A 27,122-nucleotide genomic window follows, 5' to 3' on the forward strand; every position below is an offset into this window, starting at 1 on the left:
CACACGGAAAGCAGACTGGGGTTGGATACCACAGCCCAGCACACACACATCTGAGACAAGTCTCACGTGCATCATCTACAATCCATCTTTTCGAGTGAGACTGGGTTCTAAAGATTCCTATTTTCTGAAGGCTACAGTGGCTGAGATGAAGATGGAGAGCTAAAGGGGTTTGCAAAATTCTCATACAATTTCTATTCACGGTAGTTTCAAAATAATAGCCATGGGGCACTTGGAAGGTGGAAAGCAAAGAGAAAATAGTTTTCTAAAAAATTCTTTAGGGTGCTGGAAATTCTAAGACAATTGGGAATTATGGATCTAATAACTTAAAAGCTTTTCTACCTTTTTACAAATAGCCCTTTTACTCCCAGCACTTCCCAGAGGTTCAGAGTCAATTAGAGTTACTCTCTATTTATTAGTATACCAGAAGATAAGCACTCACCAACCTATTCTCTACCTCACAGAAGCCTAGCCTAAATCTACTTCCTCTCAACGTGTCAGAGCAGCCTCGGTGTTCTATGTGGCTGGCCAGTGTTCCCTTCTTAGGGCTGAATCACTTAGACCCAGTGCAAACAGTTAAGAAGTGTCACACTCCTCTGTTACAAACTGAAGGAAATGTTTGCGTAATTCTGAAATTTATTCTAAGACCTTCAAAATGCAACCCCTCACACCTCCCTAGTAATCAGTGGTGTCAACAGCACAAATCATCGATATGTTCGTGTTCCTTGTACTCCCTTTGTTGTAGAAGCCCAGAGACCACAAGGCTTTTTATATATGATTTTGGAACAGAATGCAGTCAGTGTGACCTCTTGATATAAGACCTAAGAATAAGCTCCAACTGTTGAATCAAGTTGGGTTAAAAAAATCTTTCTCATGACAAAAGCTTTTAATGCTATGGAAGAATTCTTGTGATCATTTTCTACTATAAAATGCTAAAAGAGTATTTCAGACAAGGTGACTCTAAATTAAAGGAAAATACAGTCTCTTTTTGTGCTGGGTTTTTTGTTTGTTTGTTTTGCTAAACCAACACTGGGAAAAGAGTTTTCTTGTAAAAATGAAGCCCTTAAGTGTGGATGAGATAAATGGAGTCAGGTCAAGGCTGGCCCAGAAAAACTTAGTTCAGGTTTTCTTTAGACCTAGAAGAATCTCTAAGTAGAAGAAACTAAGTATGTTTTCTTTAGAAGAAAAAGAGAGATGTCCCCTCAAATCTATCTACATTTATCCAAATAAAAAATCCAATTTACACCTTTATCACTCCTTCATTGCCCTCCTCATGTAAGCCCCCAAATATGCATGTAGTACTGTGTATGGTAAGAGACAAAACCCTGCCCTCGAAGAACTGAAAATTCCTTGTAATTTTACCTTAGAACCTGTAAGGGAGGTTCATGAATTCTCTCAGGCTCTAAAGCGCTCCCCTTAAGGTCATCTAAATAAGAATTTACTAAAATGCTGATGGCAAAGGTCATGGAATAAACTTCTCAAGGCCCTATAAGCTGGCCACTTAGGAATGTGGCCAATTTGGCAAAAATGATGGGCTCTATACTGAGGTCACCTATTCTTACAAGTTTCCTTGGTGCTCCTGTCCCATCTTCATTCCTCCTGATATTCATGTCAGCATTGGAGAGATGTATCTGTTCTACCGATGAGTCACCGTGGGGAGGAACTGGCTGTGTGGCAGCAGAGGAAGCCAATACACCTGGCAGTTATGCCAATTCTCTCCAAAGACAGAAGCAGTTTGGTGGCAGACAGTGGGGGATGATTCATGTTCTGATGGCTGCTTAAAATGCAATGGCATCTCCAAACTGTGTCTCAGTTAGAGATAGCTTTTGAGAGAAATCAATCAGATGTGCAAACCTCTGTAAGGTTTTTTGTTAAGAGGACAGGTATTTGCCTGGTTTCTGTGGGAAAGGTGGGGTCTGAGAGGTCAATATTTGTTTCAGACATGGACCCAAGATATGAATCTGCATCCAAATGTTCATGCAGATATCCTAACCTAATCTAACTGAATTATAAGAATTACTACAACGTGAATTTGCAAAACAAATTGAAGGCATTAAAATAGGCAAATATGCAAAGTAGCATTTGGGGGGATTAGAAGCTGGATTGTGTTAAATGGAGTCACCCTGGGGTGCCACAGCTCAAGATAAAGGGCTGTCAGGTTAATATTGCAGAGCTGAAGTCTGCTGCCTTCCTCTTCCTTACCATGACTCGTCCCCCTTTTCAGGGGCCCCAAATGGATTGCTCTTTTCTGTGTCTCAGCAAAGCCCTCATAGGACTGGCTTATAAAATCCTCGAGTGAAAACTTCTTTCTCCTTTGTCATTCTGCTCACCTCGACTTGGGGGCCTCCTGGCAGTCTGTAAGAGAGACTGGAGACATTTCTGTCACCCACCTTTACTGTCACTCTAATCTAAGCAATAATTGCACTGGAAAAAAATTCCAGATTCCAAGGTGCTCTGAGTCGCAGATAAATCTTGGCCGTGCACCTTCATGCGGTGGCTTTCTGTAAGGGTCTTCAAGGCAAGTGTGGGGAAACTTTAAAGAGACTGTACTCAGGGATAGCTAAATGACAGGGATAACCTCAGGTATTCTGGAAAGGTGCTAAGGCTGGTGGGCCTCAAGGCTAACCCTGGTCTTCCAGGACAGTGATGAGATGTGAACAGGAACGCTGTTCTGAATCTGGAGAGGCCCAACCCTCAGGGCCTCTTCTTCAGGGCTCTCAAGAGTAAGGGGCCACAGGCGGCAAAGGCACCATTTGCGCCCCCGCCCCCCAGGCTGCGCCATACCTTCGTTTTCCTCCAGCTTCCGGATGTGGCGCAGCACAGGCTGCAGATTCATGTAGAGACGGTGGCTGTTGCTGAGGAGCTGCAGGAGGTGTCGGGAGCGCATGGGGCACCCTGTATAGTAGATGAGCTTCCTGGCCGAGGGCAAGCCATCTGGCAAAATCTCAAATTTCTTACCCTGTGGAGCGAAAGCACAAGTCGGATTTGGGAAGAGAAGTCTCTCCATCAGCCAAGGTCCCCTTCACTGTCTTTTTAGTAAGGAAAACTACAGGCTCAGAACTAGATGTAGAAAGCTCCATTCAAAATTCACTGAGAGATAAATTGGTTTTCCATTCAAAAATGTCACAGGACAAGGTTTACCAAAAATTCAGGGAAGTGTCTAGCCAGGGTCTTCTGGTAAACAATGACTGGGTATGACAGTTGAGGAGTATCTTCGGTTTCTCTGGCTAGTGGGGCCATTTACACAATAGAGAAGAGAAGGGTCCATCATGAAAGCATCTTCAAATGCAATTCCAACACCCAAATTCAGCAAACAAGATGACAGATTCTAGAAGCATAATGCATTCAAATATTTGTTAAACACTATGTACCAAACACTGTGCTAGTCACTGAGAAAATCACAGTGACTAGGACAGAGAAGGTCCCTATCTTCACAGAGAGATATTCTGGTGGGAGAGATGGTACATAAACACATAAAATAACTATTGCTTGTGATAAACTCTGGGGAGGAAATAAGGAGTTTTGATAGAAAACACTACAAATTCCTATTTAGGGTTAAGAAAAGAAATGGAAAAACTTCTTTAGCTGGATCAAAGAGGGAGGATGGGCGGGGTGGGGTGGGGTGGGGGGGTGAGTACCTGGCTGACTCAGTCAGTAAGAACTCTTGATCTCAGGATGGTGAGTTCAAGCCCCACGATGGGCATACAGTGTCTTAAAAAAAAAAAAAAAAAAAAAAAGAGGGAGCTGGAAGCTAGAGGGACAGTTGGAGGGATGAGAAAGGAAGAGATAAAACTATCTCTATCTCTATCAGTGGAGATATAAGGAATCTCATTCTTTAAGCCTGGGATCATTAACATAAAGTTCTTTAATATAAGTTGAGGGTGAGAGTTTGGCAAAGTTTCTTATAGTTATGGGATAGTATAAATTCCTTCACCTCTCCTATTAATGAATATGGCAGCAGGACTGCAAAAGGAATATTCCAGACATCATAATTCTCAGCTAGAGGGGGGAAGTAAAGCAAAGAGGGAGGCATCTTCTAACTACACACTTAAAGTCAATACAAAACAATATGGCTTTGTGTATATCAGTTGGGGATGGAGTTCTCACCCTTCGACTTTTCATTTTAAAGGAACCACCAGTGGATCCCAATGCCAGGACGGTAAGAACTGCCACTTAATGAGCACTCGGCAGGTATTAACTCATTTAATCCTCACAATAAGCCTATGGGGGAGGACCAATTATCCCCAGTTGGGAACAAAGAAACCAAGGCACACAGGTTAAGTAACTTGCTCAAGGTCCTAGAACTTGGGCAGGACTGGGCTGGCCATGAGAAGAATCATCCGGGAAATTCATCAGAATAGATGCCTGGTCCCCAACCCACACCCACTGAATCAAAAATCTCTTAGGGGAGGACGATGAGGCTCAGAAATGTTTATCCTAAGCTCCTCAGATGAGGCTGATGCACAACTCAATTCAGGAACCACTGAGTCCAGGACCCCGAAAACACTGAATTTCATAAATGCATTTTATTACTATTCAATTTGGGACACGACAGGGACAAGTGGGGTAATAATTTGCTCATTTTCATATCACTCAGATTCTTTCACAAAGGGCCTGTATGAGAGAGAACAAGTGAAGAGGAGGCAGGTCAGGCCCCATTCAATGTATCAGTAAAGTGGAATCAGATTGAACTGTGCCCAAGTACTTAAAATAATGTAAAGTCAGGAACAGGTCTTTTGACTTCACAGGGCAGTGTGGAGTCAGTGCCCAAATGCTGTTTGGCAATACAGCCCTTTATTTATATGGGCCATCTTCCTTATGGGAGAGAGGCACATGTGTACAAATCCTTATTTTCCTCCTTTCTTTGTGCATGTTTTCCAACAATTTCTGAACAAAGAAAAAAATATGGATTTTAATGACCACTAGATATACATATTATTAACTGTAATTTTTTGAACCCTACCAAAACCCAGATATAGCTGGCAAGGTAGAGAAACAGCTGGGAAAAATCATGAAATTGCTCTTACAATAAAAAAAAGATACTATTCTCAATATTCTAAAAATAACAGCATTTTTCCTATTAAGAACTACAGACCTTTCTTTATAATGATGAGTTTCAAAGAGTTAGATATTAATAGAAACATCTTGTTATATCAGTCTTTATTCTCTGCTCAAAAGAAGTAACTTCCAAAAGAACTGGCCAAGCCCCATGCTACGAATAATTTATCCTGTGATTATGGCTGTTTTCTGATCCCTTTGCTTTTAAAAATAATTCTGTTTGATAAACTCATCTTACACATCCCCCCACTTACATTTCTTCTGCAACTAGAGTAACGTAGGATAGTGCAGTGGGGCCCAGACCCACAAATTAAAATTAGTGATCTTTTTTGCTATAAGATTCTTTAATTTTAGGTTCACTACTGATGAGTGGCAAGGATTAGAACACATATAATAAGAATATAAGAAAGCTAGTTGTCTTCTTTGTCAACTTCTTAAAAAAAATACCAACTTTTGTGCCTGGGACAATATTATTTTTAAAAACAAAACAAAAGAGGGAACAACAAAAATCCACAAAACGAACAACTGCACTATTTTTCTTTAGTCATTTATTTTAAACTTACCACAAACACCAACTTTCCAACATTTGTCCAGGGGAAATCATAAAGTAACTGTTTCTCTTCATCTAAATTCTGTGGAAAAAGTTATAATGCATACAGAGTTATGGAGGAAAATGCCAGACACTCTACAATGGCTGTAACTTCTCTCCTGGAAAACTAAAATGTGGTAATTAAAATCTGAAAGGGGTCCTCAACTCTCTTTGGAGATGTTCAGACAGTAATTAAAAGATTAGTGATACCAAACTGTAGCTCTGGGTTCCTGAGTGACTGCATTAACTGGTCTTTCAAGGTAATCTTTTCCCTTTGAGCCTATCCCTAAATTTAAATAAAAAGTCCAAGACTCAGGCATTCAAGAGATGAGAAAAGGCATTTAGACTTTCATAACTGGATATCTGCCTAAACCAAAGATAAAGAGATCCTTATATTCTCCTTGGTCTCACAGAAAGAGGCATTCTCTCTCCCCTGTTGATGGCTGTAGGATAATACTATCCTGCCTGCAAAAGTGTGACAGTTATTACTTATTCAAGGGACAGACTTTATCAGAAAAGTGTAATGGAAATTAAAATGTCTGGTCTGGCACTGTATTAAAATATTTTTTTCTTTGCACAGTTATAATGCTCCAGAGGATAAAAGAGAATATTTAAAATTAATACCCACATGGGGCACTTGGGTGGCTCAGTCGTTAAGCATCTGCCTTCAGCTCAGGTCATGATCCCAGGGTCCTGGGATCGAGCCCCGCATTGGGCTCCCTGCTCGGCGGGAAGTCTGCTTCTCCCTCTCCCATTCCCCCTGCTTGTGTTCCCTCTCTCACTGTGTCTCTCTCTGTCAAATAAATAAATAAAATCTTTAAAAAAAAATAAAATTAATACCCACAAAGAAGAATGTCTGGATATTAAGGATCTATTAGTGATGAACCTGGGCCAATCTTTGGCTTATTATTTTCTGTTCTGGAGGACTTACTACTGTTGAGGTTTGGACTGTATCACTTCATCTATCCTACATCATTCACATCTGTACTGGACAAACATGAAGTAATGATCAATCAATGGCCAGAAATGAACCAGTGAACCTATCAAAGGACCAGGCAGGTGCAATGCCAATGTTAAGACATAGTAGATACCATTTGACACTTATTTCTCATTTACTAACCTGAAAAATCTGTATTCCCCGCATGGTCAATCCAAGGGTCAGAGAAGCTTCAATTTCCCTTTTATCCTATAGAAATAAAATCGTATGAAAAAGTATGTTTTTCTTGTATAATGGACAATTAAGCACCAAAAGAAGAAAAACAGAAGGAGAAATCCCAGGATTAGAAAGTTTGTGACTTAAAATAACTTCACTCATCTTTATGCATCTCTACTTTACTATAAGCTTTAAGAAAATCATGAGTACATATTAAATCAATAATGGTATATTCTACTTTTTAAACCACTGAGATTTCAAAGCATTTTCACTATATTATATACACTCTCATATCTGACAATATTCTAAATTACATTATTGAAAACTCTGATAAACAAGACTATGTTTGCTGCTTATTTTTTTTTTAGCTTTCTACCTTTTCTCAGAGGTTAGAATTTTGAATATAATGTCATAGTTATATTCTGAAATGTACTAGATTTTATAGGTTTCAAACCGTGTAACTCTCCAGCTCTGAAGCCAAAATCATAGGCAAGCCTAAATATTTAAGGTTGTCATCTCGTGAGGATAAAAGGCTGAAAGGCTTTATATTCAGTTTGGAAAGAAAATACTTATTTCTAAGAAATTCAATTATCACTTGCCAATACGATATACCTTTTTTTAAATTTTATTTTACTTAAATTCAATTAATTAACATATATTGTATTATTAGTTTCAGAGGCAGAGTTCAGTGATTCATCATTTGCATATAATACAATATCCATTCTACTAGCTAAACCATAAACTATAAAAAAATAAATTACAATGAGCATATGGGAAAAAAAATTCCTAAATGTTCTCTGAATTTTAAATGTACTCTGAAATTGGGCCACGTCTTTTAAGTGCTTACCTGTAAAAACGGGATATAAGGTATGAAGTTCAAAACAGAAGATAAATAAAATTACTAAGTAACTAAAATATTTTCATTATGAGTTTCCTCAATAAAAATAAATGAGTATATTTAGTGCCAGTTTTCCCACGAACATGGGAAGATATGTGTTTAGAAAATGCATCCTCAAGGCCTATTTTCACTATTTGGGCTGTTTTTTTCCAACGAATATGTTTTTACATCAAGAAAGGCACATACAGTATAGGTTTAATGGAAGAAACCAATCTATCACTGTGAGTTTAGGTCAATTTCCTCCTCAAGGCTACTCTGATTGCTTTTGGAAATAAGACTGTGCTCATAAAAATGCTGGCTGGGCAGGCACAAGGTGTGCTTTACTGAGAAAGGGACTCAGAAGTTTCTTTTCCCAGAATGTTTCCTGTCCTCTCTCTACTCTATTTCCACTTTACAAGCAGGTCTTAAATGAAGCAGTTTTAATGACTTCTTGATTTCTCTAAAGAATGAAAACTCTGCCCATGTTTTAATGGCCACTTTATTTCTGTAAAGAATGAAAACTCTGCCCAGTATCTGTTTCCTCACTTCATTCAGTTACATTATTATTATCTTGTTTTAAGCAGGTAAGAGGGTCATTTTCTATGCCATGCAGAAGTACGACACTGTAAGCAAATAAAAGATTAATTTGTACACGAAAGATAAACTGGGGATAATTTACTAAAAGATTCTTAACAGGATTCTTTAAAATACTGTTTTACTATCAAATAAGAAGCAGCTGATATTTACTAAGCACCGATTAATGTGCCAGACATTCCACCTGGTCATTTCGGATTCACCATCTCACAGAATTTTCCCAAACTTGTGAATTGTATAGAATCCTTCCCACTTCTGGGATGCCTGGGTGGCTCAGTCAGTTAAGTGGCTGCCTTCGGCCCGGGTCATGATCCCAAGGTCCTGGGATCGAGTCCCACATCGGGCTCCTTGCTCAGCAGGGAGCCTGCTTCTCCCTCTCTCTCCCTCTGCTTGTGCTCTGTCAAATAAATAAAATCTTTAAAAAAAAAAAAAATCCTTCCCACTTCATAGATGGTCCAGGATTATGGTTATATTTGCCCAGGATCCCATAATAGTGGTGATGCAGGGTTTCTAATATCTGACTCTAAAGCCACACTCTTTCTTATACACCATTCATGCTTCCAGTACATTTTTAAAATACAAACGATCGTCAAATGTCATTTACTTGCATTTTCTCATATAAACTGAGGTGTCACAAATGAAATCTCTTAAGGAAAAAAAGAAATAACAATTCAGTCCTTCAGGAATTTGGCCAAAGAGCTCCTATGGAACTCAAGTATGCCTCTCAAGGATGACAGGACATTAACAATGCATCTCTTGCACATGGAAGTGAGAAAAAAAAAAATACCATTCTTTGGTACCTTATTAAGTTTTCTGAACCAGCCAGGAAGATTTCCTAGTAACACAGCCAAACTATAGTCCAGCCTCCAATGGTCCAGTTATGTTAATCTTACCACAAAGTGTATTATAGTAATAAGGAGCATAACAGTAACAGTGATAACGCTAACAGCCGAACATCATGCCTAACATGTGCTGGGCACTGTTTTAAACACTTTTTATCCATATAGTCAGGCAGACCTGGGTTGAATTCTGGCTCTGCCACTTGCTAGTTTCATGCTCTTTGGTCTGTTTCCTCACCTGTAAAATGAATATCACAGTTTCTATCTTACAGAATTGTGAGAATTTAAAAAAGAAAATCAAGTGTGCCCCATGGAAATAATACTCAATAATCATTAGCTGTTGTGGTGGTTCTTCTTATTAATGGATACAATGCACGTATGGCTTCACTTTGAGGAATATTAAAAATTACTGATCAAACAAATTGCAAATGTTAGTCCCCAAGACAGACATGCAGATTTGGAAAAGAGAAAAATAACTATTTTATAATCACTGAAAAGCTAGATTCACAATCTGAAGCCACTTGTTATCTCAATATTAGAACCATTACAGAAAGATTCCATCGTGTTCCCAGGCCTGAGGAAAAGCATCAACAACTCCAAGACTAACCTATGATAACAGTTCACATGAAACTTTTTTTTTCTTTTTTTAAAGCCCTTTAATGGGGCACCTGGGTGGCACAGTCGCTTAAGTGTCCGACTCTTGGTTTCAGCTCAGGCTGTGATCTCAGGGTCATGAAACTGAGCCCCGTGTAGGGCTCCACGCTCAGGGTGGAATCTGTTCAGGATTCTCTCTCCCCCTCTCCCTCTGCCCCTCCCCACCATGCCTGTGCACCTGTGCGCTCTTGCTCTCTCTCAAAAAGATCTTAAAAAAAAAATTAAAAATAAAAATCCCATTAAAAAATGAAATGACAAATTTTAATAAAAGCTTCTTGTAATTGAGAAGGTATTTTTTCCTCAGAAGCTGCAGACACACTACAGTTTTGTACCTTATACAATCTGTAGTAATGCACGGCAACATCATCCAGCCGGACGGCCTCTTTGATGTATTTAAGATGAGCCTCGGAAGCTGTCAGTGCAAACTGATCTTTGTGCATGTTTGGAATGTGCTTCAGGATGTAGTCCTTCCCTCTCTTGGAAACAACCTGTTGGGACACAATGGGTATGCAATGCAACATTTGTTGGAGGGATGGAAGTTCTACCCTCATCCCCAAAATGATGAAAGGACAAGAACCTGAAAGAGGCCACGTAAACTGGCTAATTTCCAGTAGGAAATTTCCCACTTTTATTCTGTTTTCACCATCTGGTATGTTACTAGGCTGAATCAGCTAATACTATAAGCTACAAAATCAATTTAGCTGTAGTACTGCATATGTGAGAAGAAAAATCACAAGAAATGAGAAAAATATGTTCTCTTGGCTTTAAACTCACCAAGAAAAAAAAAAAAACCATGCGAACTTGCAAAATTTTGTACACATCACTGTTTATACTTGCAAAATGATTGGTACCATGCAATACACTGACTGTCAACACATCTTCAGGTTCTGGATCCTACTTAACTCTTCTAAAATTACAGCCACAGAGTGGGAGGTTCTAAATGTTAATCCAAAGAAGGCAGGGGACTGGGAGGAATTCTCTGAAACATTTTTGGTTTTTGCATAAAAGGCTGATATGAACAGTCTATCTGAATACTTGTGAGAAAACAATTTCATTCAAGCATTTATTGCAATTCACCGTGGCTCAGGTTTTCATGGGACAGTAGCCTGAGCCTTTCAATGCCCAAAATATATAGTAGCCATCACCTAGCTGCAGGCTAAGAGAAAGGTGCTGATTAGTTCAAAGTCTCAGCTGATTTCATGAGGATTATAAAATAAGGAAAGAATTATGCGAGAGCAAAAAGAGTAGTGCTTAAAATCATCAGAATAAAAAAAATTAAAGAATTTTTAGTTCAAAAATGTTTTTATAGATACTGACATTGTGTTTCTTCCTACTGAAGGAAACGTGATCAATTACTGGCCATTTAAGATGTTCTGCTGAGAACTCAAAGTTAAATTTTTCCTTCTAGACTCCTTTTACATGGAGATCACCTAAGTGAGCAACTGTCAAACTTCCTCAGGTCAAAGAGCACACAGAAAATAGTTTTGTAAGGGCACTGAAGTAGGTGGCTTTGGTGATCCCAAACACTAAAGAAACTCGGATCTCAGCACTCTGGAGGCTGTGGCACCCTGGCGGAGAGCTCGGATTTAAAGGACTAAGATTCAGTGAGTACCTGACAACAACTAGGGAATGAAATACGGGCTAATTTGGGTTCCACCAACACTGATATGTAAAAGCTTGACACCTTCTGTGGTTTCTCTTTAACAACTGAAGCACTGACAATCAGTCCACAAAAACTTGGTGGAGCACCTCAATGTGAAATGTTGAAGAAACAGAAAAGGTGACATTTGTGCCTGTCCTTTAGAATATACTAAAAAAACAGCTTACTGCAGGCAAAAGATAAACAGATCATTTGAAAAGGAGATGTAAAACACTATGTCGAGGGTCTGACAGAGCCCAGAGGCGGGGGCTAGACAGTCTGCCCAGAGAGAACTACAGCTGAGCAGTCTTGGAGGATGAACAGGAGTCCGCCAGGTCAAACAAGGAGAGGGGTTTCACTGGCTAAAGGAACTTCAGAAGGAAGGCCAGAAGTGTGAACCACGACAGGACGTGTGGAGACACAGGAATTGCTGGATGTTGTCAGAGAATCAAATTCAAGGTGCAGGACAACCAGAGAGGAAGCTGGAAAGACTGGCAGAGATCAGATCCTGGGAAGTTCCTCGGTCATGTCTGAGAGCCTGGCTTTCACTCTGCAGGTGACAGGGGAGGCCCTGAAGGTTTAAGTCAGAAGCAAAATCAACTCATCTGCAAGCTGTAAAGACTGAAGCAAAGACAAGCCCCACAGGAGTGCTGCTGAGCCCTGACAAGAGCTGAAACCTGGGAGATGGGATGATGGGTCCGGCACACGATAAACATTTAGCAAGTCAACCACAGAAAAAGTTCAAGAGAATTTTATTTCTTAAGCTGGGTGATGGGTGATCAAGTGTTTTATGTTAGAGGATGCTCCAGTTGCCTGGATAGGGCAGGGAAAAAGAAGGGTGATGGGGAGAGATCTCTAAGACTCTCAAGCTTCTGGGTGACTGGGGGGATGGCAGCGCCACTAGCTGAGACAGGAACACAGCGGAAAGAGTACACAGAGTGGAGGTGGGGAAAACGTGAATTTGATTTGGAGCATCCTGAGTTTGAGGTGCCTATGGGTAAACAGCTATCTAATGGTCAAGAGGGAGAGAAACAGATTTGGGAGTTGCCAGCACGTAAGTGGTTGTCAAAAAGCGTTCATTTGGATGAGATCTCCAGGATGAGAGCGGTTACGTGTCAGATGCAGCCGAGAAAAGAAGCGGAAAGTGTCCACTGGACCTGGCAATCCCAGTGACCTTAGGGAAAGTGCCACGAGTGGAGTGGTAGGCAAGGAAGGCGAGATGGAAGCATGCTGAGGGGTTCATTTGGGAAATAAACAAGGTAAAAAATCAAATACACATTATTTTTTCAAGAGGCTTTACTGAGAAGGGATGGCGAGAGTGGGAGCTCTTCTTTCCCTTTTTCCTTTCTTCCTGAGGATGAGTGGGGCAAGCCAAATGTGCTTTGTCTGTTCTGACTGAAGAAGTTAGAATAGAGGCTTGCGATGTGGAGATGTGGGAGAGAGACAAGTGACAGCAGAGACCTGGAGGAAGGGTGGGCACAGACAGGGGCAGGGTTGTGTGGAGAAAGAACAGCTGAGACAGTTCATGCTGGAATAACCTAAATTTTCTTGCTGACGTCATGGCGTGGTTTCTCCCTTGGGAGTGGAGGAGATGGAGGTCAGAGCAAGGAGTTTACTTATATTTGTTTTCTCAACACAGGAAAAGTTGTCAGTGATCTCACTTTTTAAAGAGTCATGTTTTTTCTCCCTCCAAAGGAAAGAAAATGAAGCTTGACTAACATAGGAGAAAGTAAAGACAATGCAAATGCCAAAACAAGGCTGTCAACTTCCAAGATGCACCATATTAGGACGGACAGCAATCCTCTTCCCCATTAACTAGAAGGAGCAGATCAAATATATCAAGAGATCCATGTGTACAGAGCTCTCAAGTGTTAAATTTGTATTTGGGCATCATGAAAGGTTTTACTGGCCACAAACATCTGGGTTCCCGTTTCTTGAAGCAACACGAGTAGCAGCATAATGAACCAGAAATGTGCTAGAGAAAACACTTTAAAATTTGAAAACAGTGCCTACCCAGGACGGGAAGTAAGCCTCTGGCTCAAAGTACTTTCCATAGTGCTTATTCCTTTTGAAGTTCCCAAGATCAGCCTGCAGGGCAAAGGCGGCCAGCAGGAAATAGGCCTCTTCTCGGAGCACACACTGAGAATGAAGCACTTGTTTTCTCAGGTGCCAGTAATAATAGTATCTTGCCGCTCTGTCACTAGGAAAAGAAAAGAAAACCGAACTCACATTTGATGGGACAATCCGATGGCATGTAAACAGAACCCAAATCCTGCTATCCATCTGCTGACAAGAGCTCCTCTGTTTCTGCTCCTTCTTCCTCCCTCCCCGCCCCAACTCCTTGGAGAAAAGGGGGGAGGGCTGTATCTAATACCTGATTGCCGCCTTGCCCAGGTCACAGGGAGGCAGAACTCTAAGTCAGACTACCCAACAGCACACTTACCATTTCCTGAGGCCTATACCATTTGATTCATTCAGAGAATGGAAACAAGGTCTGAATCATTCCACAGCAATATGGTAAACCTTGCATTGAACAAGGATTAGTATAGAAGCCTAGGCATTTGTTGTCTGCATTAAAATTATTTTGCTGCAATAATGCTGCACGTACACCATAAGCAAGGACAAATCTGAGGCGACAATCCCGGCTCTCGTGTTTTGCCGTTCTGTTTTGGTTTGTTTACAAATACTCTAAGGCCCTTTTTAAAAATATTTCTGTTTATATGTCCATTTAAAAAAAATTTAACTATAGAGTTTTGTTTTTTTCTTTCTCAGAATGAATGAAATAAAAAAGCTTGCCTTAAGTCTCTCTCTCTTTTTTTTAAGTGGATGTTACTTTATGGGTGTGGTTTTATATGCACATGTTATGACAATCATGATACTCCTCACAAATGGAAATACTAATAATGCACTCATTACAATCTGTTGAGGTCAGAAATAAATATAGTTCCCATTAAATACGTTGAATAAGAAGTGCTGACTGGGGGAAAACATGGTCAAGTTCCAAAAAATGTCACAGGCAAATGAGACGCCTTTGTGATCAAAGTAAAAATGCAAGAAAAAAAAAAGGGTGTGTGTGTGTGTGTGTGTGTGTGTGTGTGTGTTTAAGGAATTTATTTGCCTTCCTATTATTTTAGATCGAATGTTTATCTGAAATTCATAGCTTATTAGCTGATGACAATAAAAACATGAGTTGATTTCTACTAAGATGGTGTTTAAGTATGAAGAGTTTAAAAATAAGGCATTTATGTAATTTTTCCCCCCTCGGGACAGAATATTTTTCAGAGCACTTCTTTTTATAATGCTGACCACACAGTGTTTGGACTAGTTCATCCCTGGGGAAAAGAAGTACATGGATGAATGAAACATTCATTAGTCCCAGGGGGTTAATTAGTGGCTAAATAATATATTTTGCTTCTTTTCAGCACATTCCATACTTAGTAGGTAAATTGAGTAAAAATTTTACATAAACTCGGAAAAACTAAAAAAGTTTCTTAGCCTTTAAAAAAATTATTTATGCGCTAATATTTTTTACTTTTAAAATTACATATGGCAAAAATACAAGTATTAAGAGCAAACCTCACATATAACTCATTAGCCAAATGTATCTTTGTCTCTTTTACATGGGGTTTCTCAGAGTTTAAAAGTAAATAAGTAAAAGAGAGTTCACCATTTTCTCTATCAGCCAACAAAACCACCTCTGAAAGTTTCCTGGCACTGAATCCTCCTATACAAATGATAAACTTAGCTTCTGAGATGGTAAATTCTGAGTTTGTATCACGAGCATAGTACTGTTCATGCACCAACCTCCAGAAAAAGAATCAATTACCTGCCCTTGCCAAACTCCATCTAAGATTCTCACAGGATACCTCCATTGGGTGTAATCTCAGCTTTAAAACTACTGCCAAGAACAGAAGCATGACCCCGAAGGTGAAAAGAAAACCAGGCTGTATAAACACCATGCATTTTTATAGGAGAGAGTTCTTGCTTGCTTGCCCTACTACTTCCCACCCTACCAAAGAATATAATCCTTTAGTTTCTCTATTCTTCACAAAAATGCTAGTTCCTTCTTGAATGAAACACCTTTTTGTTGACTGATTTGTTATCAAAAACGTGGAGTATAGAAAATGAGAGGCAGTGATATTGTTAACATTTTCATTAATAGTCTAACATTATCATTCATTCATTCAACAAATATTTATTGTCTACTGAACCTCTGTTCTAGGAACTGAGGATACATGAGCATACAGAAAGATTTTTTTTTTTTTTAATCCTTGTTCTTTTGGAATTTATATCATAGCAGGTGGAAACAAACAAACATGAGGACTTTATTTGGCATGTTAGAAGGTGAGTGCTACGGGAAAGTAAAAGTTTAGAATCCCTGTTCTCATACCTGATCAATCTGCCATTTTCCACATAGTACTGCACGCGGAAGTGAATGATCATAGGAGGTCCAAATTGATCAATACCCTAAAACAAAGACACATATAAAAAGCAAGCTATTTTTAGTTACTACAAAAAGGGGTTTCAAAAGCAACAAAATACCATTATTTACAAGATAGTTTTTAAATCTTGAAAGGTTTTATCTATTTCTAATGGGGGGGGCGGTGGTGACTGGCAGAGGGCAGACAACTGTCCCATATAGATACCAAGTTCATGCAAAACTGGGAAGTTATAAAGCATCAGCATATACTCATTCACTGTAAGGCCAATGACAACATAAGGGAAGATAAAAATAAATACCAGTGGAAATTTCTAGTTGAGATCCAGCTCCTCTCTCAGCTCTATCCCCTGTGGTGACCATTTGCTCCTCATTACAAATGTTCTCTTGTTCCTCTGACATTCCACATACCAAATTCTAATATGCTGTTTGTTTATTTAGACTTTAATGTGCCTTACTTTGTAGTTGGCTTTCAAGTAGCCTTCCGTTTATTCCAAGAATTCTTAAAACACAAACTGGAGGATCTAGGATTAGACACTAGGGATTTATTCCTGATTTACTACGGTGATCCTGGAAACACTAGGTAAATTCCCTGTGAATGATCTCCCATGTAAATGGAATTAATGTTTACTAAATAAAAGCACCACCAGTACAATAAAGTAACAAAGTATCAAAGGTAAGTATAGTAAAAGTAGATTCAAAAATTACTAATAACTTCTAGAACATCAGTTTTGACAGCTAATATAACCACAAAAGGAATATTTTTTCCATGGTTTTCATTTCAAAGCATTATCTCCAAATTACTAAAAAGTTATTATCAAACATTATTTAAGCAGATTATCTTTTTTTTTTAAGATTTTATTTATTTATTTGACAGGGTGAGAGCACAAGCAGAGGGAGTGGCAGGCAGAAGGAGAAGCAGGCTCCCTGCTCCCTGGACCCTGGGATCAAGACCTGAGCCTAAGACATACACTCAACCAACTGAGCCACCCAGGTACCCCTATTTAAGCAGATACCTAAAATCTACTGTTATATGCAATAAACTATTAACACTTCATCAACATGGCATTTTGGAACTTATAATTCATTTCCCTTTCCCATGCTCTACTTCATATTTTTGTGAATTAAAAATTAAAAATTTAATATTTTTCTAATGTATAATAGCTAAAATAAACCTTTTAAAAAATCAAAATAATTTTGCTTATAAATGTAATCTCACCCAAGTGACTTCGTATTGTCGTACCTTGCTGGCTTCTTTCTTCCATTCTTTTGGACAATATTTATACAGCTTTTGTGACAACTCCATATAGACATGTTCATTATCTGCACATTAAAAAAAGGAGACAAGATAATAAGAAAAGATTTAAAAGAAAAGAATATACACAAAAACAGATTTTTTTAAAAAGCCTCAAGATTTGTGAATGTGTTCTGAATTCACAAAGTACCACAAAAACTCAACAAGATACTAAAAGACAAAAGGTTGGCTAGACATTAATGAGACTTTTTATGAATTATTTTGCATTTGCAATACAGAACACACACTATTAAAAATCTGTAATATTTAGAAAAAATCTTAAGCTTCCACCTCCTGTTTTTACTTAGTTTCTATGGTCATCCTAGTGCACAAACTTCCAACACTGTGGGCTTCCTTGCTCTTAGAAGAAACATGCTTTTCTTGAGTTCACAGAGAACTCTCATCATAGGTGCAGAATAATGAAACAGAGAAGAAACAGCATCCTAACTGCTATGTAGACATTAGGGGACATTGAGGATAACTGCCTGTTTTCAAGTGAGGCACCTGACCTATGCTCTGTGAACAACGGCCTTTAAGACTATTTCTTCTCTGTGTTCTCCACATATAACACAGCCTGATAAAATAGCAAGCCATTACTCTCACTGCATTTGGGACTGATCCTGTGGAATGAGGAGAAGAATCTCACGCAACAAAAGAATGCCAAAGTGTTTCCTCAAAGGGATGATGTTCTTAAGATGAGCAGAAACTATGATTGTTAAAACCCATGTAAAAATTATCTAAACATGTGAAGACAAGTTGGTAAAAAAATATTAAATTTTCAGATTTCCCGAAGAGAGTCTTTTAAGAGAGATATTTCACAACAAAAGCCTTCAGCATTCCTATCCCATACTAAGTTTTAAGTCTTCTTCTTTTTTAAAGATTTCATTCATTTATTTTAGAGAGAGAGCACAAGGGTGCGTAAGCGGGGGGGGGAGGGTCGGACGGACAGAAAGGGGAGGGTGGGAGAGAGAATCTGAAGCAGACTCTCTGCTGAGTGTGCAGCAGTCCAACACAGGGCTCAATCCCACAACCATGAGATCATGACCTGAGCTGAAACTAAGAGTCAGTGGCTTAACTGACTGAGCCACCTAGGTGCCCCCAAAGTTTTAAGCCTTTTTTTTTTTAAAGTTTATTCCTTTTTCTCTAACCATCACTAAGGGAGTATGCTCGTGGAAAGCTCTGCATAAAAATGTACTCACTCTGGAAGGGCAGTGTGTCTCTCTGACTACTCCCAGGGTAACATGCCTGACCACACTGTCACTCCTGACTTAATGCTGGGGGTGGGGGTGGGGTTTGATTGAAAAAGAGCAATAAGAGAATAGGAAGGGTAGAGCTACTCTGTTTATAAATGACATATTAAGCCAACCAATTTGAAAAGGGATAGGGAAGAGGTCCCAGGGACAAAAAAAGGGTGCTACTTAAATCTACTTATCAGATCAACTAAATTATCTCCCATCTCTCATATGCTGCCAATTAACATGAAATGAACAAGACCACACACCCTTCCTGTTGAATATGATTTGTGTTTGGCTTGAGTTGCCATCTGAGGAAGCCATATAATAAACAGAACTGAGACTGTTCACTGTGTAATAGCACATATTTTTAAACTACCACCGTATCTCTACTATCTGACAGTTTGATCGTGGCTTTATATTTTAAGAATTCAAAAGCATGTATCAAAATCTGACAAAGCAGGTGAAGCAGTAATTTCCAGTTGACATGTGAGAAAAATGAAATCGAGAGAAGTCAAGTGATATTTCTAAAGCCACACAGCTAGCTGGTGGTAGAACCAGAATTAGAAGTGGGTCATCTGATTCCTTTTCCAATGGTCTTTTGCCACCCTACAATCTCTCTTTTAAAAAAGGTATCTTAAAAACTCTCATTTTGGGGGCGCCTGGGTGGCTCAGTTGGTTGAGCAACTGCCTTCGGCTCAGGTCATGATCCTGGAGTCCCGGGATCGAGTCCCACATCGGGCTCCCTGCTCGGCAGGGAGTTTTTTTTTCCGTTTTATAAGTGATTCAACGTCGACTACCTTTTCTGTATGCTTTCCAAAGTGGTTTTTTTTTTTTCCTCTTAATGTTTAATTAAAATATTTGCTCATAAAAAAAAAAAAAAACCTCTCATTTTGAAATTTAAGGAAGCTGTAAACTGGTTTTATCAGACTGACTTGTTGAACACAGATCAACAGTCTGGCTGTAGTTGTAGAATTAAAAGAATTAACTTTGTGTTTAGAATAAAAGAAAAATTTTTTAGAATCTATAAGGCATTTATTTCTCCCGGACCCTTCCTTGAAAGAATGACTGAGGGATGCACTGATAGAAGGATGGAGCAAAGCATTTGTGTTTTTACTGCTTTTAACTATTACAGGAAGAGACTGAAGAGCAAATGGTTGATTCACTGATTCTTGAGGTGCTCCCTGCTCCATGCTTTCTGGCCTCTCCTAAGAAGATAACTGAAAATGGTTCACATTTTGGTGGCAAAGGGCCTTGTTTATCAGCTCATCATGATACACCTTCCAACCTGGCAGATCTAAGCATTTTATGGTACTAACCAGATTCTCAAGATGTCATAAGCCTTTAAATTTAAACCAATTCCAGTAGTAGAATATGATCCATAAAGAAGTATAAAATATAAATACATTTCACAAAAAAAGTATTCCTGAAAAACTGAACACAGATATAAAAGATCTTTTGACATAAGACTAGAGAAATTTAAAAACATGATGTGAAAGAAAAAGCTTATAAGGAATGGTTGCAGGTAAATCCTAGTAACTTAACTCTAAGATATTATGGGGGTGAGGTGGGGAAGAGACTTATACTGAGCCCTTTATGTGCAGAAAACCTTCACATAAAATATACAGAAGAAACTGATCCCTCATCTTCATGTCATATAGTCTAATTGGAAAAAAGAGAAGGTGTGCAGAGGGAAAAACAGAAAATGGGAGCAAATTAGTAGATCACTTTGTTATACTATATAGTCAACAGTAAGAGAACTTGAACAGTTATTTTTCTTATGCCTAAATTTTTTAATGTCAAAAATTATAAAAGAAATTATAAAAACATTCAAGATAATTTCCTCCCAGCTCCAGCTGCTCCCTGAGTGCAAGGAAACAAAAACCAAGCTTGGTTCATTAAAACAGAAAAGAACAAACACAAAATCTAGATTCCTAAAAAGGAACCCATTTTTAAGTTCAAACTATAATACGTGGCCTAAAATTCTAAATCTTAAAAGAAATACACATCAGTTAAGATTAAAAAATGAATACTAGACTAAAAATAATGACCAACTTATGGGTATTTTGATAATCACAATCTTATCACAATTTGCCCAAATTAAGTTACAGCTATAAAATATCACTTCCTCAGGGATAGTTGGCTAAATCTATCAGAGACGGAACTAACACCTACTTTGTATAACACTGAGTCCAAACAGGTGACAGTCCTTTAGCCTGAGTAGGTCACACACCTGGACCAGCAACTGGTGACACAGAATTTTAACCTGTAGAGAAAAAAAACAAAACAACACAACTTGTGATAGCAAATAAACCAAGCCCACACGCTGAGGCACAACCAGGCAATTTATTTTTTTAAATTTTTTAAAAGATTTTATTTATTTTAAAGAGATCGAATATGCAAGTGGGGGGGAGTAGCAGAGTGGGAGGGAGAGGGATGGGGAAAGAATCTCCAGCAGACTCCACCCTGAACTCGGGAGTGTGACACAGGGCTCGATCCCATGACCCTGAGATCATGACCCGAGTGGAAACGAAGAGTCAGACGCTTAACTGACTGAGCCACTCAGGCACCCCCACAAACAAGCAATTTAATGCACCCTAAATATACGCCTTAAAATGACAAGCAATACTAGCAAAACAACTGTTGGTTCATGGAAATTGCTTTAATCTGTGTTGTGTTTCAATAATGATTATCAAAATATAAATGTTTACGAAATGGTAATAAGGTACCAATACTATCTTGTACAAGACTCATAAATCTTATAATACATGAACAAGGCCTTATTTTAAAACCATGGTGCATGATAAATATTTCAGAAGATATCCAAAACAGGCTACTCAGATTATCAAAAGCCTGAATTAGGCAAGTATCTTTACAAGGAAGGTTTTCTTCTTGATGGCCTAATATGCTAATATACTACAAATTTGAGACTTAAAATGTCATACCAGCTACAGCACCTTTAATCCTTAGTTTTGACTGTATTTTTAAATGTCATAAACAAAGCTCTTGGGATAAAATGTGATAAAAAGTTAACGGAAAAATTCCAAACCACAAACTATATATAAAGCAAAGCATGTTGTAACTTTGTCTTAACTGCTAATCATATAATGCTGTACATTTCCTCCATACTTATTATTGTTCTGCTAGTTTAAATCAAGTATTTGGAGCCTACTGATAAAACTCTGTAACAACTATCAAGTAAGCAGTGTTCTTATTTAAAACTGTAATTAAGGGCTCCCTGCTCAGCAGGGGGTCTGCTTCTCCCTCTGCCCCTCCCCCTGCTTGTGTGTGCACACTCTCTGTCAAATAAATAAATAAAATCTTAAAAAAAAAGAAGTTGCCTTTAAAAACATAAATAAAAAATAAAACCGTAATTAAGTAAGGCTGTGGCTCTGAAGTCTTAACCTGCTGTGAAAAGAAGCTTGAGTTATTTGTATTTGCATATTATGAGTCTTTAAGGCTGCATTTTAGCTAATTGTGAAATTTTTCAAGTTCTTTAATCTTCAGGAGCAATGGAGCTTTAAAAAGTGCTATAGAGGGCGCCTGGGTGGCTCAGTCGTTAAGCGTCTGCCTTCGGCTCAGGTCATGATCCCAGGGTCCTGGGATCGAGTCCCACATCGGGCTCCCCGCTCAGCGGGAAGCCTGCTTCTCCCTCTCCCACTCCCCCTGCTTGTGTGCCTTTCTCGCTGTATCTCTCTCTGTCAAATAAATAAATAAAATCTTAAAAAAAAAATAAAAAAATAAAAAAAAAATAAAAAGTGCTATAGAGTATGAGGTATTAAGAATTAAAGTATTATCTAAAAATATACTTCATATGGAACTTTCTAATAAAAACATCATTTGATCCTAAATGTCATGGTTGGGGCGCCTGGGTGGCTCAGTCGGTTCAGTGTCTGACTCTTGGTTTCAGCTCACATCATGATCCTGGGTCCTGAGTTCGAGTCCTATGTCAGGCTCCACACTCAGTGGGAAGCCTGCTTGAGATTCTCTCCCTCTCCTTCTGCCCCTCACCCTGCTCATGCCCTCTCTAAAATAAATAAATAAATCTTTAAAATAAATAAATAAATGTCATTGTTTTTGATTAAGTGTGCTTAAAATATATTCCAAAAAAAAGAATTGTTCACTTTGGTCTTAGTGAACAGGTATAAACTCTTGGCCACCATTTATATTACTCAAAAGTTTTGTGTACATTTACCATAATTTTATTGTCAAAATTTACCAAGTTTCCACATTTAATATTTACCTGATGATTAAAATCATTTAAAACATCCCCTACTAGTTCAAACTTATGGAGAAACGAGGATGATCAAAACACTAAGTTTACCCCACATGCAGAAAGACAACATTCTATCATATCAACTACACATGTCAAGGAATAAACTATCTTTGTTTAAAAAATATTTAGAAATGATGAAAAAATGAGACCATTAATAAAACTGTTTTTGCTACCATTAATTTGTTAGACTACAACACTACAAACATCAATTGCAATTTTATGAATACAAAGGTAACACTGTAGAAAAAAGACCTTTGGCAGCCCTGAATCGGTTTTCTAGCAATGAGGGGTCTCCATACTACTTAACTCGGTCCCTCCTCCCTCCTTTGTTCAAGAGCTTGCTAGAGAGGAGTGTGGACATGGCAGGGGAGTCTATGTGCCCTGGAATAAGAAAATCTTATAGGCCTAGAGGGAGTTCAGATTCTCCATTTGAGCTTCATTAACAGAGCTCCCTAATGAAATGAACAAACAGGTCAAAGAAATTAAAACAAGTGTTACTCTATTAAGTGCTCACTTACCGAGCAATTCCCAGCTGCCAGGCACTACAATTAGCAGTTTACTCATGTTTTATCTTTAAATCCTCACAATGACCCTAATGAGGAGAGGAAGATTATCTCTACTTTATACATGAGGAAACGGAAGCAAAAAAAACCTAACTTGCCCAAGGCTACAGAGTATGTCGAGGAGTAGGGATTTCAAGTGAGGTCCCTGGGACTCTAAACCCTCCTTAATCATGATGATATATGGCTATACAATCCATGATCATAGTCCTGACCATCCTGTGGGGATGTTACACTAATTTTGCAAAATAAGGAAAGTGAAGACATGTAAAATTAATTTCTGATGAAGAATTAAAGTAATAATAGCAGCTACCATGTTATGTGTCAGGAATGACGCTGTGTGCTAATCCTCAATTCTCATAATCACATAGTATGGTTGTAGCAGAGGTGTTATTCCTAATCATCTTCCTCAGCTGAGATTTTAGTACAAATTAATTTCTTTGAAAATTGTAGTCAGCTCTTAGTGTTCCTCATGAAGACAGATTAGTCCTTCCTTCCACTTATCTGAGGTCAGGAAGGTTTTGTTCCATATCTTGTATGTGTGCATAAGTGCACACATGAACACACAGATATACAATCCAACCAGTGGATTATGTTTAAATACATAAATGGAACTGAGAGAAGTTTCTTAAAGTGCTTAGGCTGTATGTCTTGATTTTGATTTTTTTAAAAAATTCAGTGGGTATCTTTTTATAAAATAACTGTATATAACAACTGAAATAGCATATTCACCTATATAAGTAGAATTATAGTTTAATGTATTTTGCCCATGACCACACTGAAAAAGCTGCTGAGTTTTATTAGATTTTTAAAAACCAAATGTAAAAAATAATAGCCTATCAGTTCACATATTCAAAAACAACTTTGGGTACCCTGAATAACAATTTGTTAATCAAAAGAAATTCTGCCCAACAGATGATAAAATTCATCCAAGAGGTTAAGTTTCATGCTCAGACAATCCCTATGAGCAAAAATGAGGTTACATTAGTAAATCAAGAAACTGAAACTGTGGTGATTGTCAGAATAAAACCAAAATAATTATGGTAATAAGCAGAACCTTTTCCTGTCTAAATTTTTTAATGACGCTACTTAAATGTCATATATACTCAGTATAATATTTAGAAATATTCTTTTATATAGCAGTGGGGTTAAAAATACAGTAGCATACAGCAAAAAAACCCAATTCAAGGCATGCACTAAGGCAAGTTTCTCCCTAATTCCATCTGAATACAATCAGTGAGAGGAAGAATATGAAAGTTGATAATAGGGAGAGGGGTTGAAAAATGCCAGGCATGATTCTGATTACCATAAACCTGTTTGGCGGTCTCTACCAAAGCTAAACACAGATATACTTTATGATTCCCAACTCCACTCTTGAACAAACCCCACAAATGTATACACATGGGTATACACATAAAATGCTCAAAATAGTTTTGTTCATAATAGTCCAATACTTACAACAACCTAATATCCATCAAAAGTGAATGGATAAACAAATTGCACACAACAGAATATTACACAACAATGAAAAGGAATTAGTGTTACATGTAATAGCAATAAATGAACTTCACAGGCCAAATGTTGACTGAAAGAAGCCAGATACAAAAGAGAACACACCACATAATTTCAGCTGTGTGAAGTTCAGAAACAAATTATACAGGAGGAAACAGTGACTGGACCCCTCTTTGGGTGGAGATTACTGTCTAGGCGGAGTCACAACAGATCGTTCCATGGTGTTGAAAATATAGCATATCTCAAGCTGGATGATGATTACATGGGTATATACACTTGTAAAAATTCTCTGAGCTGCACACTTAAGATTCCTACACTTTGCTGTATGTAGATTATAACTCAATTTTAGAAGTTAAGAAAAATAGTACCATATTCCTCAATGTCCGGATGACTAAGACAGTTAACTCTGACTCAAGAACCAAAAGCCACAGCTTAGTGCTCAAGTGCACAGCCTATTCTTGAAATTGGCTAGACTCAGGCTACTATTAATGATCAAGATGCATAGTAAGAGGCTAGCAATTATTACCATTTCATATGTGTGACAACTCAAAAGCATTTAAAAAGCAAATTCATATTATATATTAATAAACATTTATATTTCAGTAAAAAGTTATAAAATAGCAAAGTGTTAGTTTTTCTGTAATATGGTAACCAAAATTCTGTAATTTTACCCCCAGGGAAGAAATGTTGAAGGCAGCTGCACTTAAGCCATAATTCAAAGTTTATACTTGTGCTGAACAACTTTAAAACACCCCAATTCTGCTACATTACTCATGGTCTCATTCTGTAAGGCTTTCACCCTTCACCAGGTAATAACTTGAATGTGGTCACTGCTGGGAACAGAATATTCCAACATTTCTCAAGTTGTACCTACTTACATTTATGATGATGTTCAGAGATTCATCATTGGGAAGGAAAATACACACACTCCGGCGGTCTTGCATGACTCTATTGTTATGGAAGTTCAATTTGTTCATTGTGTTGTGGGCTCTCGAGTGGTCAGGGCTGGGCTCTGAGTCCTCGGCAATTCCTCTGGTTCCGAGCACTCCAAAGCCAGACTCCGCTCCTCATCACTCGCCCTACAGGAGAAGCAGCAGGATGTTCCCCTACGTAGGGTTCATAGCTGTAAAAAAAAGCCCCAAACCCAGCCATAAATAAAGGCAGCGAGACTGGTGAGAGAGACAGGGTGATGAGCAGCACAACTGCTCTTGTTGGCACAGGGTCAGCACATCTCAGAGCTAGGGTTGCCTGTTTTAATAAAGGAGAATTCACTGAAATTTATTCTGTATTTTGCCCACTATCAACTGTTTTCAAACTTTCATTCACAGTCATGAACTAAACATAAAGCCAGGGAGTGCCTCATACATTCAAGGCAGTACTATGCACTGCAGAGCTCACAGAAACAGAGAGCCTGCCTTTGGGAAGTTTCCAAGCTCACACGGGAGATAACGAAGGGTTCCACAAATAAACAAACAAAATGACAAAACAGCAGCAACAACAAATTCTCAAACTCTTGCTCTTTTTTTCCATTACAAACTCAAATAAGTGTCTTGGCTCTTCCATTACATTCCTTCTTCAACCACTGTGGTTTGGCTTTTACTTCCTTTGCTTCACCAACATGGCTCTGCCAAAGGAAGCCAGGGATCTCTAGACCATCAGCAGCATCTCTAGGATTCACTTCAATTGATCTCCCTCTCTCACCAAGGTTAAGCCCTCCTTACAACTTTTTTTCTCTCTTGAGTTTTTATGGCTCTGCTCTCTCTCCTGATCCTTTAACCTGACAACGCAAACAATACCTCTATGTACTTCACCAACCAACACATAGAAATAACAAAACTGTATATATCAACCATGTTTGTATACAAAAGAACTGTGGATTTTGTGGATATCTAATCAGTTTATTAAACACATTATTTTTTAACTTCTCTCAGGTTTTCAATGTATACAATTTTTTTTTTTGCAAGTAATGAAGATTTTCATCTCCAATCTTCAATACTCACATCCTTTCTTTGTTTCATGTCTTATTGCATTGGCAAACCTTTGGAGAATAATTTTAAAACAATGGGGGATATTTTCTACCTTGAATGAGTGTGCCTACTGTTTCATATATTATTGCTAATATAACACTATTCAACCAAGATGTGTTAAGGCTAGTTGCCTCTCAAATCAACAGTAATTATTTTTCTCCAGTAGCATTTATATTGTCTCTTTCCAGCTATATTTGTAGGAGCAGAAGATTTTACCAAGCAGAGAGTATAACAACACAGTTTTAATAGAAAAGCTATCGTCAGCGTTCACATAGACCAAAGCATAAGTGAGATATAATCTGCTTATGGTTAAATGTCCACCTGTTATCAGCAGGAAGATGGGAGAGAATATAATCTTCTATGGCACTAGGGGTATATATAAA

At 38.3% G+C, this 27,122-nt stretch overlaps 1 protein-coding gene across 2 annotated transcripts in view; it reads right to left on the bottom strand.

The window, feature by feature from the left end:
- FRMD6 (FERM domain containing 6) overlaps nucleotides 1–27,122 on the bottom strand; it is a 79,325-nt gene that overhangs the window by 11,818 nt on the left and 40,385 nt on the right. Inside the window, exons 2-10 of one of the 2 annotated variants that reach the window (XM_028102301.2) lie at nucleotides 25,591–25,835; nucleotides 20,540–20,630; nucleotides 17,082–17,161; nucleotides 15,791–15,867; nucleotides 13,414–13,600; nucleotides 10,094–10,249; nucleotides 6,765–6,830; nucleotides 5,619–5,687; nucleotides 2,782–2,956 (exon numbers count right to left, since the gene is read on the bottom strand). In XM_028102301.2, the coding sequence (XP_027958102.1) occupies nucleotides 2,782–2,956; nucleotides 5,619–5,687; nucleotides 6,765–6,830; nucleotides 10,094–10,249; nucleotides 13,414–13,600; nucleotides 15,791–15,867; nucleotides 17,082–17,161; nucleotides 20,540–20,630; nucleotides 25,591–25,689 (1,000 nt within the window). In that variant the 5' untranslated portion in view covers nucleotides 25,690–25,835. Of the gene's footprint in view, nucleotides 1–2,781; nucleotides 2,957–5,618; nucleotides 5,688–6,764; nucleotides 6,831–10,093; nucleotides 10,250–13,413; nucleotides 13,601–15,790; nucleotides 15,868–17,057; nucleotides 17,162–20,539; nucleotides 20,631–25,590; nucleotides 25,836–27,122 lie in introns of both variants that reach the window. The other variant, XM_028102295.2, reaches the window with a different exon arrangement.

Source organism: Eumetopias jubatus, unplaced genomic scaffold (genome assembly GCF_037043125.1).
Source record: "Eumetopias jubatus isolate StellerSeaLion01/CBP00866 unplaced genomic scaffold, mEumJub1_p1.0 scaffold_7, whole genome shotgun sequence".
Lineage (NCBI taxonomy): Eukaryota > Metazoa > Chordata > Mammalia > Carnivora > Otariidae > Eumetopias > Eumetopias jubatus.